The 17,206-nt window shown below is 47.5% G+C and overlaps 1 protein-coding gene across 1 annotated transcript in view; it reads right to left on the bottom strand.

The window, feature by feature from the left end:
• Positions 1-17,206, bottom strand: part of LRRN4 (leucine rich repeat neuronal 4) — a 200,948-nt gene that overhangs the window by 99,486 nt on the left and 84,256 nt on the right. Inside the window, exon 3 of the mRNA XM_069234153.1 lies at positions 12,830-13,034. Coding sequence (XP_069090254.1) covers positions 12,830-13,034 — 205 coding nt within the window. The remainder of the gene's footprint in view (positions 1-12,829; positions 13,035-17,206) is intronic.

The following is a 17,206-nucleotide window of genomic DNA, read 5'->3' as shown; positions in this document are numbered from 1 at the left end:
CCAAAAACCATTCTATCGGACAGAGGAACACAATTCTCTGCCCGTTTTTAGCAAACATGGTGTCAAGCCTTACAGATATACTCTGCCTTATCCACCAGTTACCATCCACAAACTGATGGTCAAACGGAGAGACTCAACCAGTCCTTAAAACAGTATCTGAGATGTTACGCCTCCGACACCCCAACCACATGAGCCGATCTTCTTTGGCTCGCTGAACTGGCAAACAATAATTTGTACCACTCATCCATTAAGGAAACCCCTTTCTATTGGTTATATGGTCGACATCCAGAAATGTTGCCAGTTACTCTGCCAATCACAACCCAAAGGTTACCAGCGGTCCAAGATAAACTCTCTCACATGCAAAAGATACACGCACGGTTACAGACTAATTTACAAAAGGCAAAAACAGATTACAAATTACATTACGATAAAAAACATCAAACCGGTCCGATCTATAAAGAGAAAGACAAGGTCTGGCTCTCTACTAAGAATTTCAAGTTTAAAGACCACAACACGTTTAATCCTAAATTCATCGGACCGTACGAGGTTCTCCGCCAAATCAATCCGGTAACGGACAAGTTGAAGTTACCCTCTTCTTTGAAAATACATCCAGTATTTCATACTTCCTTGCTGAAACCCGCTACCTCTTCTAGTACATCTCGGCCGCCCCCGTTATTGGTGCAAGGACAATGGGAATATGAGGTGCAGGCCATCTTAGATTCTCGTTTTCGGTGCTCTTTGTTGTGGTACTTGGTGGCATGGAAGGGATATGGGCCCGAAGAAAATTCCTGGGAGCCCGCTGCACACGTACGCGCCCCCCGTTTGATACGGCGGTTTCATCTTTTTCACCCCTCTACGCCCGGACTTCGACCGTGCTCCGGTAGGGGGTGTACTGTCAGACTTTGGAAGCGACGTACTGTTAAGCCTTGGCGCGGTCTCAATCACGCCTTTTGGAGTCCCCATTATACACCCTCTTATGCTGGATCACTTTCCTCTCGCCCTCTTTGCGGTAAGGTTCATCTGCCTGGAGGCAGCACCCGATGGTGGCTTCATTGCCCTCATCCTACACATACTTTGTTCCCTGGGACTTCATGTCCCAGCAACCTCCAGTGACAGCCATCTTTAGGGTGTGGCCACTCTATAAAAGCCAGCCACACCCAGGTTCCAGTGCTCCCTATTTTGGAACCAACATTCGAGCAGCTTCCTTCCTGAAGTCTCCCAACCTTGAGGCATGAGGAGCTTTTAAAGCAAGTAGTCAAACTCGCTCCTGGTAAGCTCGTTCCGACTGGGCTTTCCCCCGCCAGTGTTTATTTGTGCAATTTTTTTTATTTTGTTTCTTGTTCCAGCCAGCTGGAATCGAGCGGTTGCTTGTTTCTATGGTAACCGGCTCATTTCCTCCCGGCAGCGCATTCTGAAGAATCCTTTTTGATACATTGTAATGTTTCAAAATTTTGCTGAGGAATTGTGAAAAGATTAATGCTGCTTTGGTGAAAGAAAGATCGAACATGACATTATTTTGTTTTGAATGAATATGTTACATTGCTAGTGTGAGAAACTTTGGTAACATTATTTTCTTTTAATGTTTGCAAGTTTGAAGAGTCTTTAAAGAAAAATCGAGTCAAGTCAGCACGGAACTGTGTTACTCGTTTTGATGGATATTTGAGTTACGAAAGTCAGTTTTTATACCTTGAGCTCCTGGCATATGCTCGCTGGTAACGTTTTGGTCTGGAGTGACATTCTTGTGGATTCTTTGTGACATTTGAGAAATTCAATTTCGTTTACTATGTGGAAAGAATGCAATATACAGAAGCATGACACGTTTGATTAATGACTAATGCTCCTGGTGTTTTTTCTTGCCTTTAACCTTTTTCCTTTTCAGATCTTCCTCCAAGCCGTTCCTATCCTGCTTACCCTTCTCCCTGCCTGGCCTCTCCAATTATCAGTGTTGTTTTAACCACTGAGTTGGTGCTGCCTGGAGGTGGGCCTCTATTCAGCAACGCACAGATCCCGAGGAATTTTAAGTCACCTACCCTTCAAGGTTGTTAACCAACATGTAAGGCTCTAGTCCCCACACATACCTTGATGCATGCAAATACTGGCTACAGATTGGCTTCAGCAATACACCTCCCATGTGCAGATAATATTCAATGTAGACATACATGTACATCAATGAAAGTAGTGATGAATCATGTCAGTCCTGTTGTCATGTGCCTCATCCTCGTCAGCCTCCCCCTCAGCATCAGAGTCACCAGCCAAAAACACTGCTCCAGCATTAATGTCCCCCTTTGCCAACAGTGGAATGTGCCTTCTGAGGGCCAGATTATGGATCATGCAGCATGCAACAATGATCTTCAGACTTTCCCTGGTTTGTACTGTAGGTCACCACCAGCCACATGAAGACAACAAATATAGCTTTCAAGAGACTAAAGGTCTGCTGAATCACATGCCTCGTCCAGCCATGTGCCTCATTGTACCTGTTCTCCACTAATGTAGTTGGATACCACAACCTGCCCTGGCTTCTAACACCTGTGAGTCATCCAGAGTCACCTGTGTGGAAAAGGGAACATGACCATAACTAACAATGCTAGGCGAAGTGCTGACTGTGTTATGAGGGGTACAAACCTCTGACATGGAGAGCAGTACACATACCTATGAGCCAGGCCCTTTCTCCCTGTAACTGTGACATCATTGCAGGGACACTGCTGTTCCTCAGGATGTAGGAATCATGTACTGATCCAGGAAATTTAGCGTTCACATTTGTAATGTATTCGTCTGCAAAACACACCACTTATGCATTGAGCGAATATGTACTCTTCCGGTTTCTGTAGACCTGTTCATTGATCCTCGGAGGTACCAAGGCAATGTGAGTACCATCAATGGCCCCAATTACAGGTGGGACATTTGATATGTTGTAGAAGGCTGCTTTTACTGTGGGAAATTCTGGAGTTAGTGGGAACCTAATGTACCTGTGCACATGCTTGAATAGGGCATCCAGCACATCCTGCAACACCTTACAGAACTGGGGCTGTGAAAACCCTGCAGCCAGTCCCACTGTGACCGGAAAATAGCCATTCGCCAGAAAATGCAGGGCTGACAACTCCCGGACTGTTGAAGGAATGGCATAGGGATTCCTCAAACCCGACAGGAGGTCTGGAGTTTCTTGATGTACAAACTGTTTAGTCGATAGGTCATGATGATGTGGCGCTCTTCCATGGTTTCAAGATCTACTAGTGGCCGGTAAATTGGTGCATTCATCATCACTCCATTGTGGCGATATCTGTGCAGACACAAACAACACTCTGTGAACCTCCCACAATGTAGGCTACCAAGTATGACACATGACAGTCATGAGGTTTTAGTCATGAACGTTGCCTGTCATGTTGTGGGAATACACATCACTCCACCCTCCATTCCTAACCAGGTGATGGCACATAATTCCTGTGGGAATGGACGTATACAGGACATGTACATGTACACCTTCCATGTGTTCCACTATTCTGATCATATATGCTGACAAATTTTGTGACAAGTGTGGTAATGTCACCAGACACGCACTACATGTGTCAATATCCACAATGTGTGACCTAAAGTATGTATTTGTGACGACATACATGTAGTTACACTATGTGAACTCAGGACAGTAATGTCACAGACTAATATGGTATCTGCATGTCCGGCATGCATTGGACAGCTGGAAGTGACTTTGTTCCGCCGGGGGAGGTCGTCAGGGCAGAGTGCAGTCTGAACCGCCGTGCAACTCCTAATTAGTTAACATTGATGTCTATACGAGACTGGGACCAATGACGATCACTGCCAGCGGTGATGGTCATGACTGCTGTGGTCCTAACTGCCATTTTGTGTGGGCCAGCTGACATGACTTCTGGCATTCGGGCAAGACAGACCTCCACTTTGTGTGCTGCTGTGTCCTGTCCCTTGGAGCAACAATGGCACGCAGTGCAGTGAAAGGGCCCCAGCCTCCTCAACGTAGGAACTAGAGAAACTGGTGGAAGGGGTCCTACCCCTGCATGAGCAGTTGTATGGTGTTCCAGGGCAACAGGTCAGTACAAAGTCCTTTGTCGGACATGTTGGGTGGTGTATGACGATGTATGTGTGTGCACATTGACATGTCAAGACTGATCAGGTGAGTAGCATGCATATGATATATGTGGGATATTGGCAGTGTGCATGGTCCGTGTTTGTTGTGTGTTGCCAAAGCTTACTGCTGTATTGGGATTATTTACATCATGTCCTCCCTTTTCTCAATGTTTCCCATGCAGGTCAGCACCAACCAGATGAAAGGGTTATGGCAAGCCATCGCCAAGGAAGTGCGGACCCTGGGGGTCCATCGCCGGCGGAGCACCCACTGCAGGAAGGACCTGCAACGCTGGGTCCGGAAGACCGCAGAGGCCCAGCTGGGGACAGCCTCCCAATGTGGGAGGGGTGCACGTCGGTCCCTGACCCCCCTAATGGCCTGCATACTGGCGGTGGCGTACCCAGAGTCAGATGGGCGCTTGAAGGCAGCACAGCAGCCACAAGGGGGTAAGTGTTGACTGTCAGGTGACTACTGCATGGTTGTGCACTGTCACCCTCCTTGGACCTGGAAATAACATAGTCAGATGTGAGTTAGGGAATGTATAGTCCTGGTTGTCACACCCATCAAGCAGGAGTGTGTAACAGTCGCTATGTTGAGCCATGCAGAATAAGAAGTGGTGGTACTGGGACACATGTTGACCTGTAGGTATGGGTCTCTCAAATATGCTATCATGTCACTGGCTGTGTCCTCCATCTCTGCATGTATTGTAGTATGAGGTGGTCATATTGGCACTGTATATGGGTAATGACTGGCATGTTATGTGAAAATTACAATTGCTTCACATCCTACATCAATGGACCTCTGTACCACATGTACTCCACACATTCCTGTCAGTTAGTTAGTGTCCTCAGTCCCTCTATGCTAAGATTAATATCATCCTGTAATGGATGACATGTGTTTGGGTATGTTCCTGGGCTGGATTTTTGGGTTAGTAATTTTGGCAGTTGATAGGTATTTAGTTGTCTTCATTCAGATGTTTAGGCTGCAGGCTTGTGATGAGTTTGGACATCACTTGCATGACTTTATTTGGAAATGATTGCTAAATGGTCTCTTGTTTCGCAGGCAGGGACTGTTATCTGCATTGTTTGTATGTGAAGAGGACATATGAGTTCTCATCATTTCCTCCCTTTCTGTTTCTCCCAAACTCCTTTTTCATCTCTGCCTCTGTCTATGTGTGCATTAGCATCATCTGGTGAAGGAGGAAGGGCACCGGCGAGAGGGGATGCAGCAGCCCACGGGACCCAGGAGGCGGACACCAGTGAAGCCGAGGGGACCAGTGGGACAGAGGGCGAGGGAAGCACCATGGGGGAGACTGGAGCTACCAACACATCTGATTCAGATTCCTCCTCTGATGGCGGCTCCCTGGCAGTAGTGAACACCTCTGGGACCACACCAACACCATCCTTGTCCTCCACCCCCTGTATCAGCACCTCCCTCCATGTAGCACCCCACCCAGTTGCCCGTGCCCCCTCACTGAAATTGGGTGTCTCCTTCGATGCAGGCACCTCTGCCCCTGCCCCAGTCAGCTCTGCTGCCCTCAATGAGGAGGCTATTGACCTCCTGAGGTCCATCTCTGTGGGCAGACAACGATGGTGAATGCCATCCAGGGACTGGCATCCCAGATGCAGCAGACAAATGCGTTCCTGGTAGGCATTCACAGTGCCTTGTCTGGCCTCCAGAGATCATTGCAGGCTCTGGCCTCCTCATTGATGGAAGACAGTGTCCCTTCACCTTCCGTCCCCCCTCCAGCTACCCCAATCCGCAACCCCTCTCTCTACACCCGTCCAAAGCACACCTACAGATCAGCATACACCCACTACAACAGACAGGGTGTGCAAAGACAGTCATAGGCATCATAAACGTTCACACAGGCATGCACACATACAACACACATCTGCAGACACAACAGACACTTCCCCCACCACCTCCTTCCTTGCAGTCACATCTCCACTCACACCTGCGAGCACTGCATCATCACACCCTGGTCCTACTACCATTACTGTCATACCCTCAATCACCACAACAGCAGACTCACAGACACACATCCCACACACCACATCTGCACTGACCGCTGTCTCTGCCACCTGGAGCACATCCACCTCACTTGCACACACCACCACATTCACTCACACATCTCCCATTCCCTCTCCCTGCATCACTGCCCCCCTCCTCCCAAAAAATGCATTCCTACCCGCTCACCCACCCAACATTCAACCACCACACATTGCACACTCCAGCATCCACGTACAGCACACAGACACATCAGACAAGCACTTCCTCTACCTCCACTCCCAACCCTCAATCATGTGACCGCCTCCGTGAACCTAAGAAAGTTTTCCTTGCCACCCTTGACCTCTTTCCTACTACTCTCCCACCCTGTCTTTCCCATAAACGGTGTGTCCCCCTGCCCCTCTCAGGCCCTTCCACCTCACATTCCTTGGGTGCCCCCTCTGGTATTTCCCCTGCTCCTCCACCTAGCAAGGATTCCAGCCCTCCCAGTGCCAAAGTCACCCCTCCCAAGCCCAAACTGAAAAGTTTCCCTTCCACATCCAAGCCTCCCCAACCACCCCCACACCCATGAGGCGCCTGGCTGTTCCACTGGTGCCCATATGACATGGAGGCCTATTTGCAGTCATGAGTCAAGTTGAGCCCATGTTTAATGGACAATGTGTCCTACAGTTGTGGACATTGGATTTGCCATTGGCACATTTTGTATATAGTTTTTTTTCTTTTGTTGTTGAATACAACTGCCACATTGCTGTGGTTGGCAAGATGAGATGCTTGTCCTGGTTTCCTTCTACATGGTGGTGTGCCATCTGTGTGCATAGGTGTGTGAGGTCTGTGTGTGGATTGTATCTGTGTTGTTGCATGTGCTGGGTAGATGGTTTGGGCCATGGGGATGTTGTGATGTGTGTGACTGCTTGCTTGTGTGATTGTATGGGTGTTGTGTGCATCCGTGTGTATAGTGTTGCATGTGTGGATTTCCTTGTATGTTGGTTGTACGTGTTGTGTCACCTGTATCATTGTTTGGATGTGTGTTCACAGCTATTGATTGTGTGTCAGTGCTACATGGAGTTTATTTTGTGTGTGTATGTGTGGTGTCGCACAACGTGCCTGTCTGTGCCAGCGTTGAGGTGTTTGTGGTCTAGTTGTCGTTGTGTGCTTATGGGGTGTGTTGGTGGTGTTAGTATGCATTGTGCTGTATATTAGGCATGTATCTGCTTGGCTTTGTGTGTACTGGATACTTGGCATAAACGTATTTGTGTGTGCCTGTGTGTGACCTTCGATGTCTGTGTGAAGTATGTGTGTTATGTGTGGGAGTGTATCACTCCCATTTCCTCCCCTCTGTACTAGGTATACTAGTTGTCGTCTTCATCGTTGTCCATGGTCCTGAAGGTGTGTGGTGAGATACAACGCTGGGAAGACTAGCAGTTCGTTTTATCATAGCAGCCACGGAAGCGCCTCTGTGCCTGGAGGAGGGTGTTTCCTTTTACACTTTGTTTCCACCAGGTATTTCTTGGCAGCAATGTTGCACAGGATATCCTGGCGGAGTAGTTACTCGGAGCATGGAGGACGGAACATTGGCTTCCACCTGCATGAAGTTGGCTTCTGCCGCTGGATGCTGCTCGTCAGCAGCGGCGGTGCAGGCGGTAGGTTGTCTGTGTTGCGTTGGGTCCACCGCCTTACTCGTTATATGGCGGTCTGCACCACCGCCGGCGTTGCGGTTCAGTTACTGCCAAACTCTGAATTACCACCTTAGTGTGCATCACCCATTGGTGTTTTAGAAACCAAATCGCGTAATGAACAACATTTTGGGCTATAACATATGGAAGCTTGAATTCTGTTCCCTCGAAGAAAGGTATTAAGAAGAGGGGTATAAAGGTGAAGTTTGTTTTGCAAGGGGTGAACTTCAAAGGCACGGACAGAAATATATTTTAAATAGTAGATACTTTTGACAAGTGGCCAGTATTTTCATTTCATCTTTAGGAAACTCTACATACACATCTTTAATTTGTGATCACAAACAACTGTAAATCCAGCAACTTTATCATAATAACAAATTCTAGCAGTTCCTAAATGAAAAAGGTCATAACCCAGCAATTAAATTGTCATTCTGTTAGAGTAAAGTAAATACCTCAAAGAGCACACACGGGCTATAGTCTAACAAAAAGACTTCTTGAGTCCCATCGTGAAAAGTTAAAGGAAACATAAATGGGACAATGTAAACATCCCCAAAATACCGTGCCCATCCCAGCAATGACAAATCATAAAAACAGATGAAAAACAATTGCTAAAGGGGACTGATCATAAGCCCATTCGCTCTGTGTACTTCGTACTGTAGATTTTTGAAGAACTAATGAAATTAAGTATTTAACAACTAATAAACACACATAGGCAATCCACTCACTCTCCTGATAGATGAGGAAAGACAGAAAGTACCGAGAGTGAAAGATGACAAGCCAATCTTTTTCGAAAAGCTGTCACAATTGCTGTGATTGGCAAATCTACAGGCTTTTCAGCTGCTAAAAAACAGCAGAACAAAATCATCAAATGCCATATTTCAAGTAGGACATGTTTTTCTAACTCAAAAAGTGCATGCTGCAATTCATACAAAATCCCAAGGGAAACAAAGAGGCCATGTAAAGGTCTTCCTCCTGTCCTCAGTGATTAGCTATGTGATGTATTAATCCTCTGTGACTGGAATTTTATTACAACACCAGAGGCTCATATTATGCAGTCTCTTTCCTCACTGTTTATCTTACATACTTAAACACACTACCATACCCACAAATCTGCTCCCTTGGGCAAGATGTGACATTCAAAGAAATACTCAATTCATAATATAAATAATGCCAATCACATACGACTTCCTGTTTTCTAGCTGCTAAGAGTTGAGTTTTTTTGCGGATGGACAAAAGGTTCTTAGATTTATGGAAGGAGCGTGGTCCTGTTTGTTTGTTTAAGCTTTAAATGTTGGAGTTATGCGCTGGCGAAGCACTAGTGTTGTTTCTGTCTTGTACGAATGAGGAATACTTTGTAACGAAATGCGCGCTTTGTAAACCCGATGCCCTCTTTCTTAGTCATTTTGTTTTTGCAAGTGGCAGGTCATAGCACGGTGCTAGGCTGGATACTTTGTAGCGCGGTTCCTCCAACTTCTATCTTTCTTGTCAGAGTCAGTTGGGAGCACAACACTGTGTGAGCTGCCTGCAAAGCAAGGACTGTGTCTTGCAGTAAATATTGTAAGTCTCACCCTAGGGTTCGGTGGGAAAAATAATTGTGTTTTTTTGTTACTTGATGTTTCCTATGCGTGTTAACTATCGGTGAAACACTTTATGATACTACCACTCTAATAAAGATTGCACATGATTCTCCCAAGTGGTATGAGGTTATTGATTAACTGACTTATTTGTGGGAGTTAAAGTGTCGATTAAATTGGCTATTATGGATAATGGAAACAGAAAAGAACGTCTAGGAAATAAAGAGGATCCAGAGAAAGAAGCTAGGAAAAGAAACCTCTTTGGGTGGGTGAGGGTATATGGGTAGAGAGTATTCTTTTGGTTTAGGGCGGGAAAGGGCATTTGGGTGGCAAAGGTATGTGTAAGGTGAGTAATGGTATTTGGCTCGTATAGGTATTTTTAGGGCGGGCAAGGGCATTTAAATGGTAAGGGTGACGGTCTTTCTCTTGGCGTGCTCGGTATAGGTGACGGCGTCCCGGATTTCTTTGACTTCTCCAGTAAGGCACTGAATGGATGGGTGCGGGGCAACAAAGTAGCCCTCATCTCAGTCACAGACGACATCAGAACCCTGATGGACAACGGTGAAACAGTCGCCCTCATTCTCCTCGACCTCTCGGCTGCCTTTGACACCGTCTGTCACCGCACCCTAATCACCCGCCTACGCTCCACCGGGATCCAAGGCCAGGCCCTGGACTGGATCGCCTCCTTCCTCGCTAACCGCTCCCAAAGAGTTTACCTCCCTCCGTTTCGCTCAGAACCCACCAAGATCATCTGCGGCGTACCTCAAGGCTCATCGCTCAGCCCGACACTCTTCAATGTCTACATGAGCCCCCTCGCCGACATCGTACGCAAGCACGACATCATCATCACCTCCTACGCCGACGACACCCAACTTGTACTCTCCCTCACCAAGGACCCCGCCAGCGCCAAGACCAACCTACAAGAGGGTATGAAGGACGTAGCAGATTGGATGAGGCTCAGCCGCCTAAAGCTGAACTCTGAAAAAACGGAAGTCCTCATCCTCGGCAACACCCCGTCCGCCTGGGACGACTCCTGGTGGCCCACGGCCCTCGGCACCGCACCGACCCCCGCAGACCACGCCCGCAACCTCGGCTTCATCTTGGATCCTCTTCTCACCATGACCAAGCAAGTCAACGCCGTGTCCTCCGCCTGCTTCCTCACTCTCCGCATGCTCCGCAAGATCTTCCGCTGGATCCCCGCCGACACCAGAAAAACCGTGACCCACGCCCTTGTCACGAGTCGCCTGGACTACGGCAACACCCTCTACGCCGGGACCACCGCCAAACTCCAAAACTGCCTGCAACGCATCCAAAACGCCTCGGCCCGCCTCATCCTCGACGTACCCCGCAACAGCCACATCTCCGCACACCTGAGACACCTGCATTGGCTCCCAGTCAGCAAAAGGATCACCTTCCGTCTTCTCACCCACGCACACAAAGCCCTCCACAACAAGGGACCGGAATACCTCAACAGACGCCTCAGCTTCTACGTCCCCACCCGCACCCTCCGCTCCGCTGGCCTCGCACTTGCTGCCGTCCCTCGTACCCGCCGCTCCACGGCGGGTGGGAGATCTTTCTCCTTCCTGGCGGCCAAGACCTGGAACTCCCTCCCCACCAGCCTCAGGACCACCCAGGACCACTCCGCTTTCCGGAGACTCCTAAAGACTTGGGTGTTCGAGCAGCGATAACCCCCCCTTTCCCCCCTAGCACCTTGAGACCCGCACGGGTGAGTAGCGCGCTTTATAAATGTTAATGATTTGATTTGATTTGATTTTTAGGGTTTAGGGTGGGCAAGGGCATTTTGGAGGTAAGGGTATTTTTGAGTTTAGTGTGGGTGAGGGTATTTGGGTTTAAATGGTGTTTTAGGGCTTAGGGTGTGTAAGGGCAATTGGATGGTAAGGGTATTTTCAGGGTGGGAACGGCATTTGGGTGGTAAAGGTATTTTTTAGGGTTTAGGGTGGGCAAGGGCATTTGGGTGGTAAGGGTATTTTTAGGGTTTATGGTGGGTAAAGGTGTAGGTGAAGAAAGTGTGTTTGTAGTGGTGGATAGGGGTATTTAGGTGGCACGGGTTAGAGTGGGTAAGGGTATTTGGGTGGGAAGGGTGTTTTGGGATTTAGAGTGGGTAAGGGTAATTGGGTGGTAAGGGAGTTTTTGCATTTAGAGAGCTTAAGGGTATTGTGATGGTGAGGGTGTTTTTAAAGTTTACATGTGGGTAAGGGTATTTGGGTGGTGAGGGTGTTTTTAAGATTTAGGGGTGGCCGAGTTACGGGGCAAGGGGCCAATTATGGGATGTCTATGCACACACAGTATATACAAATAAATCAATGACTATACATAAGGATATACTTACAACTTTGATGTGAAGGTATGGGTGGTAAGAGCATGTGTGGTAAAGGCATATGTGAGCTAAAGACTTGCGTGACAAAGGCAATGCATGATAAAGGCAATGCATGATAAAGGCATTACATGGTAAAGGCATTGCATGGTGATGGACGCGTGTAAAGGAATGGGTTGTAATGGTATGCACAGTTATTACGTCATACATCCGCTGCAGCTGTCTGGTGTACTGCAGCATGAACCCATAATGCCATTCACTGAATTACAACTTTTATTTATGACAGTGTCCTCTGTCCTCCATGTCACAGCCATTTGTAGGGAGTCATAAAAGGACACCTGCATCTAAATATTACATAGACAGGAGTTTTTGCGCTTGTTGTGAATACTTAAGGGCATATTTACAAACAGGATGTGCCATCGGTTGCTCATTTTTTTGATGCTCCAGTGGTACAGAGTGCAGACCCATACAAATGAGGCCACGCAACGCCACTTTGCGTGACTTTCCATGGCCTAGTAGATATAGATGAAGGCAAGGCTGAGCAAGTCACTGTGTTGCTTTACTCTTCATCAGGGGGGCATTCCATGGGTTTTGCTGTAGATTTTCCCTCGCTGCATCCATGGGTTTTGACACATTCCCAGATTTACAAGGATATGTGAACCTGGGAATGTGTAAAAACTGTGCACCTCCCCAGGGGAGGCATAAAGAGGAGAGAGATGTTTATTTCTCCTTGTTTTTTCCTCTTTCTATGTGTGCTGCATTCTGCACAAAAACAATCCTGCATGTAAGGCAGGCACCCTTGTACCATGGTGTAAGTATGCCAGCATTGGACTAGGCAGCCAAAAGGACGCTAGCACAGGGGGAGATGTCAGAAGTGCATCGTATTTTGTTAGTATGGTGCATTTCTGCCCTTTCCCTGTGGCGCAGGGCAGTACAGTAAGGTGACTTGCTGCTATGCTCTGCTCAACCTGCTTGTAAATATGCCCCTTATTTTGCATTGCAACTAATTTGTAAACCAATCGCAGAGCATACAGAAGGTCGGATCGCAAAGTGGTTGGTGTACGTTGGAGGCTTGTACTTTATTTATACATTAATAGCCAAATAAAAAAAATCAGCAATCCAAAATAACTAATGTAAAACTTACTTCTGAAAGTCCAGAATTTCTAACTGTGGAGTGTGCTGAAATATTTTTGGGTCTGTCCAACTGAGAGCAAATGATCCTTTGCAGATTAGTTCCTTTAACATTGGCATATTCTTGAAAGCTTCTATTTTGAGACTTTCCAAGTGTGGCATATGTGAAATTGTAAGTTTTCGGAGGTTCGACAAATCTTTGGTCCACTCTGGCTGAACTGAAACGAGGAGGACAATGAGGTGAAAATCAAAAAAACATCAACAAGTGACATGTTTTTTTATTCACACAATAGATTTAATTTCAATGAACATTTCTTGTGCTTTGGTCATCTGATACAATACCTTCACATTTACAATACCAGATTCAATGGCAGACATTTTATTATAAAAAGTTGTTCAATCTTAATGTTAAAAGTTGAAGGTTTAGAGGGTGCACTTTTTCCGCAGAGAAAATTGGTGGTCATGGGGACAGCGCTCTGCCTAATATTTTGGTGCCTTTTGTGTTTCCCAGTAATGCTAATTAGTATTAAGTGATGAAACTAAGGGCCAGATGTAGCAAAATTTTGCGAGTCGCAAATGGCCCGAATCGCAATTTGCGACCCCGCAAAATCGGAAAACCCCATTTCCGAATCCCAAATTGTGCCGCAAGCCAGTACCGACTCGCAAAAATTGCGACCCCATTGTGCGACCCGCAAATAAGAAGTCGCAATTTGCGAGTCGCAAACCATATGAAAAAGCCACTCGCAAATTGCGACTAGTCGCAAAAAGCCCATTTTGCAGACCCAATTTACCACTAACTCAGAGCAGGTGGTAACCAGAACCAAAGTATAAAAGTAGACCCAGAAGGCACCTGGGTTACTCAAGATGGTGGAGATATATGTGATAGCAAGGAGGAGGAGAGCCCACGCCGCACAGCAGATGAGGAGGAGGAGCCAGAGACAGGAGAAGATATACAGAACCAGACAGACACTTTTCCAACAAACTGAGAAGGAGATATATGATAAATACAGACTCAGCAGTGCAGCAATATTAGAATTAATAGATCTACTCAATCCGCAGCTTCAACGCCAGACTATGCGCGGCAGCGCCATCCCCACACATGTGCAAGTGCTATGCTCACTGCACCTCTTGGCCTCGGGTAGCTATCAGGGGGTCATTGCTGTGGCAGGTGGGGTATCTCAAAGTGCACTCTCACGGTTCTTCAGATCATTCCTAGATGCCATACTCACACACATGTCCAGATACATATACCTACCCAGGAATGAGGCAGAAATCAACAGCACCAAGTTGGAATTCTACGGGATTGCCAACTTCCCGCATGTAATAGGGTGTGTAGATGGGACACATATACAAATATGCCCTCCTGCAAATCTGGAATATCTGTTCCGCAACCGGAAGTGTACCCACTCACTGAACATCCAGGTAGTATGTGACGCCCATTATGTTATCACTGACATGGTAGCCAAATTTCCAGGGAGTACACATGACTCTTACATTTTTAGGCACAGTGGGATACACCAACGCCTAGAACGTGGGGAGTTTGGAGACGGATATCTCCTAGGTATAGCTGAATACACCTTGCAGACATACACACAGGTCAATGTGGAACCCATCCATGCCCTGCTAACATTGTTCATTTTTGCCAAACATGTGACAGTGCATATGCACTACAACCATGGATACTTACCCCGTGCTTAACACCCAGCAATGAGACAGAGAGGCGATACAACAGTGCACATAGGAGGACCCGAAATGTTATAGAGAGGACCTTTGGACTGTTGAAGGCAAGATTCAGATGCCTCCATAGAAGTGGAGGTGCCCTCCATTATGCCCCAATAACAGCATTGAAGATTGTTGGCGCATGCGCTATACTGCACAACATTGCCAGCAGACGTGGACTACATCTCATCCCTGAAGACCCAGATTCGGAGGATGACGAGCAAGAGCTACCACATCGCCATCATGAGGATAGAAGCATTGCAAATCAAGGCAGACAGAGACGGGACCACATTTCAAACCAATACTTTGGAAGGTATGTGCTGCCTGTCACCACACACACGAATGTCACACACAAAGAGCCCAGGTGTGAAGTGGAACAAACAAGAAATTTAATGAAGTGAACCAAAAAAACTATAGAACTGAACTATTGGTCAGGGGCTGTAAATGTCCACCTGCTATGAGGACACATTAACCTCATGTGCCTCAATTTTTCGTAAGTGCGTAGCTCAAATCCTATGCCTGGGATGCCCAGCATGGCTAGTGCCTGGAGCCTCTGCAGATCCCTGCTGTGCACTGCTACTCGGCAAGACCCTGGTGTCTGTGGCAGATGCACTACTGATAGTAGAGCCCTCCTCACTATCTTGCGGCGTGTCTGCCGCGCCCCTAGCCACCTGTCTTGCCTCCATCATGTCCACAGCGTGGCTTATCCGTCCCAGGCCACGAGCCACATCGCTGGCAAAGTGGCCCATGTCGACTTGTAAACTGACTGTGCGGCGTGACAGCCCTGTAGTATTTACAGCCAGGCGGACGATGGAGGCAGCCATGCGGTCTAAACGGTGGATTAGTTGGCGTTCACGGCGCCTTGCACTCTCTCTCTCTGTAACAAGTTCAGTCACTAGTTGCCTGATGGAGAGTGCAAGGTCACCTACATGACTGTTGAGGTTTTGAAGGTCTGTGTGGACCTGTGCCAGCCCTGTTGTGTGATTCCTCTCCATTCGCCGCATGGCCCCTGATATCAGTCTCATTTGCCTTGTCTGCAGGCGCTGACCTTCGATGAGTGCTGCCTCGGCGGCGGACATGGAGGAGTCCCCTACATCTCCCTGGGACACTGCAGGGACATGGACACGTCGTCTGCGACGCGGTGGAGCATCAGGGTCCTGTTGGCTGGCACTGTGGCTGGGACTGGGTGCTGGGTCAATCTCCACAATGGCCACTGGTGCATCTGGAGGGGACTGTAGTCGGGTGGTGCAGGGCCCTGTGGTGGCTGCTCCTGGGTCCTGTGCTGTCTGTTGGCTGACCTCTGCACCCTGGACGGTGTGGCTGGTGGTGGTGTCTTGTGGGAGACCTGTGGGACATAGGGAACACACTGTCACTATCTACCATCTGTTGTATGCTTCCTAATAAACTGTTGCCTATCAGCTGCCTACTGGACTACATTGCCCATAATGCAGCATTCTGGTGGTTGCTACTCTGAAATGGAGCTAATTTGGTTGTGCATGCTGCTGTGACGTGTCCAGCTCTCCTATTCCAGCCACTGCCTCTGGCTCCAGGGTCTCTTGCACTCGTTCCTCAATGGGTGTGGGTGGTGGGACGGTAGATGGGCCTCCTCCTGTGCCCCTCATCTCCCGGAGGCATTCTGCCACCCTCTCCTTGGTCCTGGAGCCCAGGTCGTACTATCTTTTTTTCAGTTCGTCTATGCTCCTGTGGCTCACCCCAATTGCATTCACCTTCTCCTGGATGTCTGTCCAAATCCTCCTTTTATCTGACTCAGGCACACTGAAGGCTGCTCTTCCAAAAAGTTGATCATGGTGCTGGCAGCATTCATCTGTCAGCACCTCCAGTCACTTTTCAGAAAATTTGATTTTCCTCTTCCTGCCTGATTTCTCCATTGTTGCTGCTGTTCCTACTGGTGGTTGTTCAGCAGTTGGAAATGGGTGTGGTCCTCCCTCCTCCCAGGTGTATTTGTAAACTTCCTGGCTGTGATGTCATCATCAAGAGCCAGGAAGTGTTTTCCAGAGTGTTCTGCTGCACCTGCATGCAATGTGTGGCACAGTCGCAATTTGCGACACCCACTCACAATTTGCGTGTTTGTTTTTAGCGAGGTCGCAAAAAGCGACCTCGCAAACAGCAGACTCGCAATCTGCGGTGCGACTTCATTTGCGAGTCGCAAAATGAAGTCGCTTCTTCTTGTTGGATACCTGTTTGCGAGTCGGAAATTGCGAGTCGCAAAGACTCGCAATTTCTGACTCGCAATTTTTTTGCTACCTACATCTGGCCCTAAGCACTGTTTTTTCAATTGTTTTGAAGCCTGGATAATCACAAATGTATTTGCCTGCAATATTAGCATATCAGGTTTATATCTACAAATGCAAATATGTCTCTTATCTGTGCTTGCTTTATTTACCCAATTCTAACATGTTTTATACGTAGCTAAGTAAATAATGAAAAGAAGGTTATTAAACCAAAAGTGCATAAAAACAGTGCTTCATGAATGTAAAATTTGAGTCCTAACACACAGAATCAAGAACGCTAGGCCTGTCTTGTCTTAAATGGCAGCTAGGAAAGAGAAATTCTGACAGGATGGTTGGATTGTGGCAATAGAAACCTTAGGGCTAGAAATGCCAGTATTGGAGTTCAGTATGAAGTAGCCCTAAACAATCTAGCGAGCACA

The sequence above is a fragment of the Pleurodeles waltl genome, chromosome 5, assembly GCF_031143425.1.
Source record: "Pleurodeles waltl isolate 20211129_DDA chromosome 5, aPleWal1.hap1.20221129, whole genome shotgun sequence".
Classification (NCBI taxonomy): domain Eukaryota; kingdom Metazoa; phylum Chordata; class Amphibia; order Caudata; family Salamandridae; genus Pleurodeles; species Pleurodeles waltl.
The sequence above is the reverse complement of the archived record's forward strand: the minus strand, read 5'-3'. Positions and strand labels throughout refer to the sequence as shown.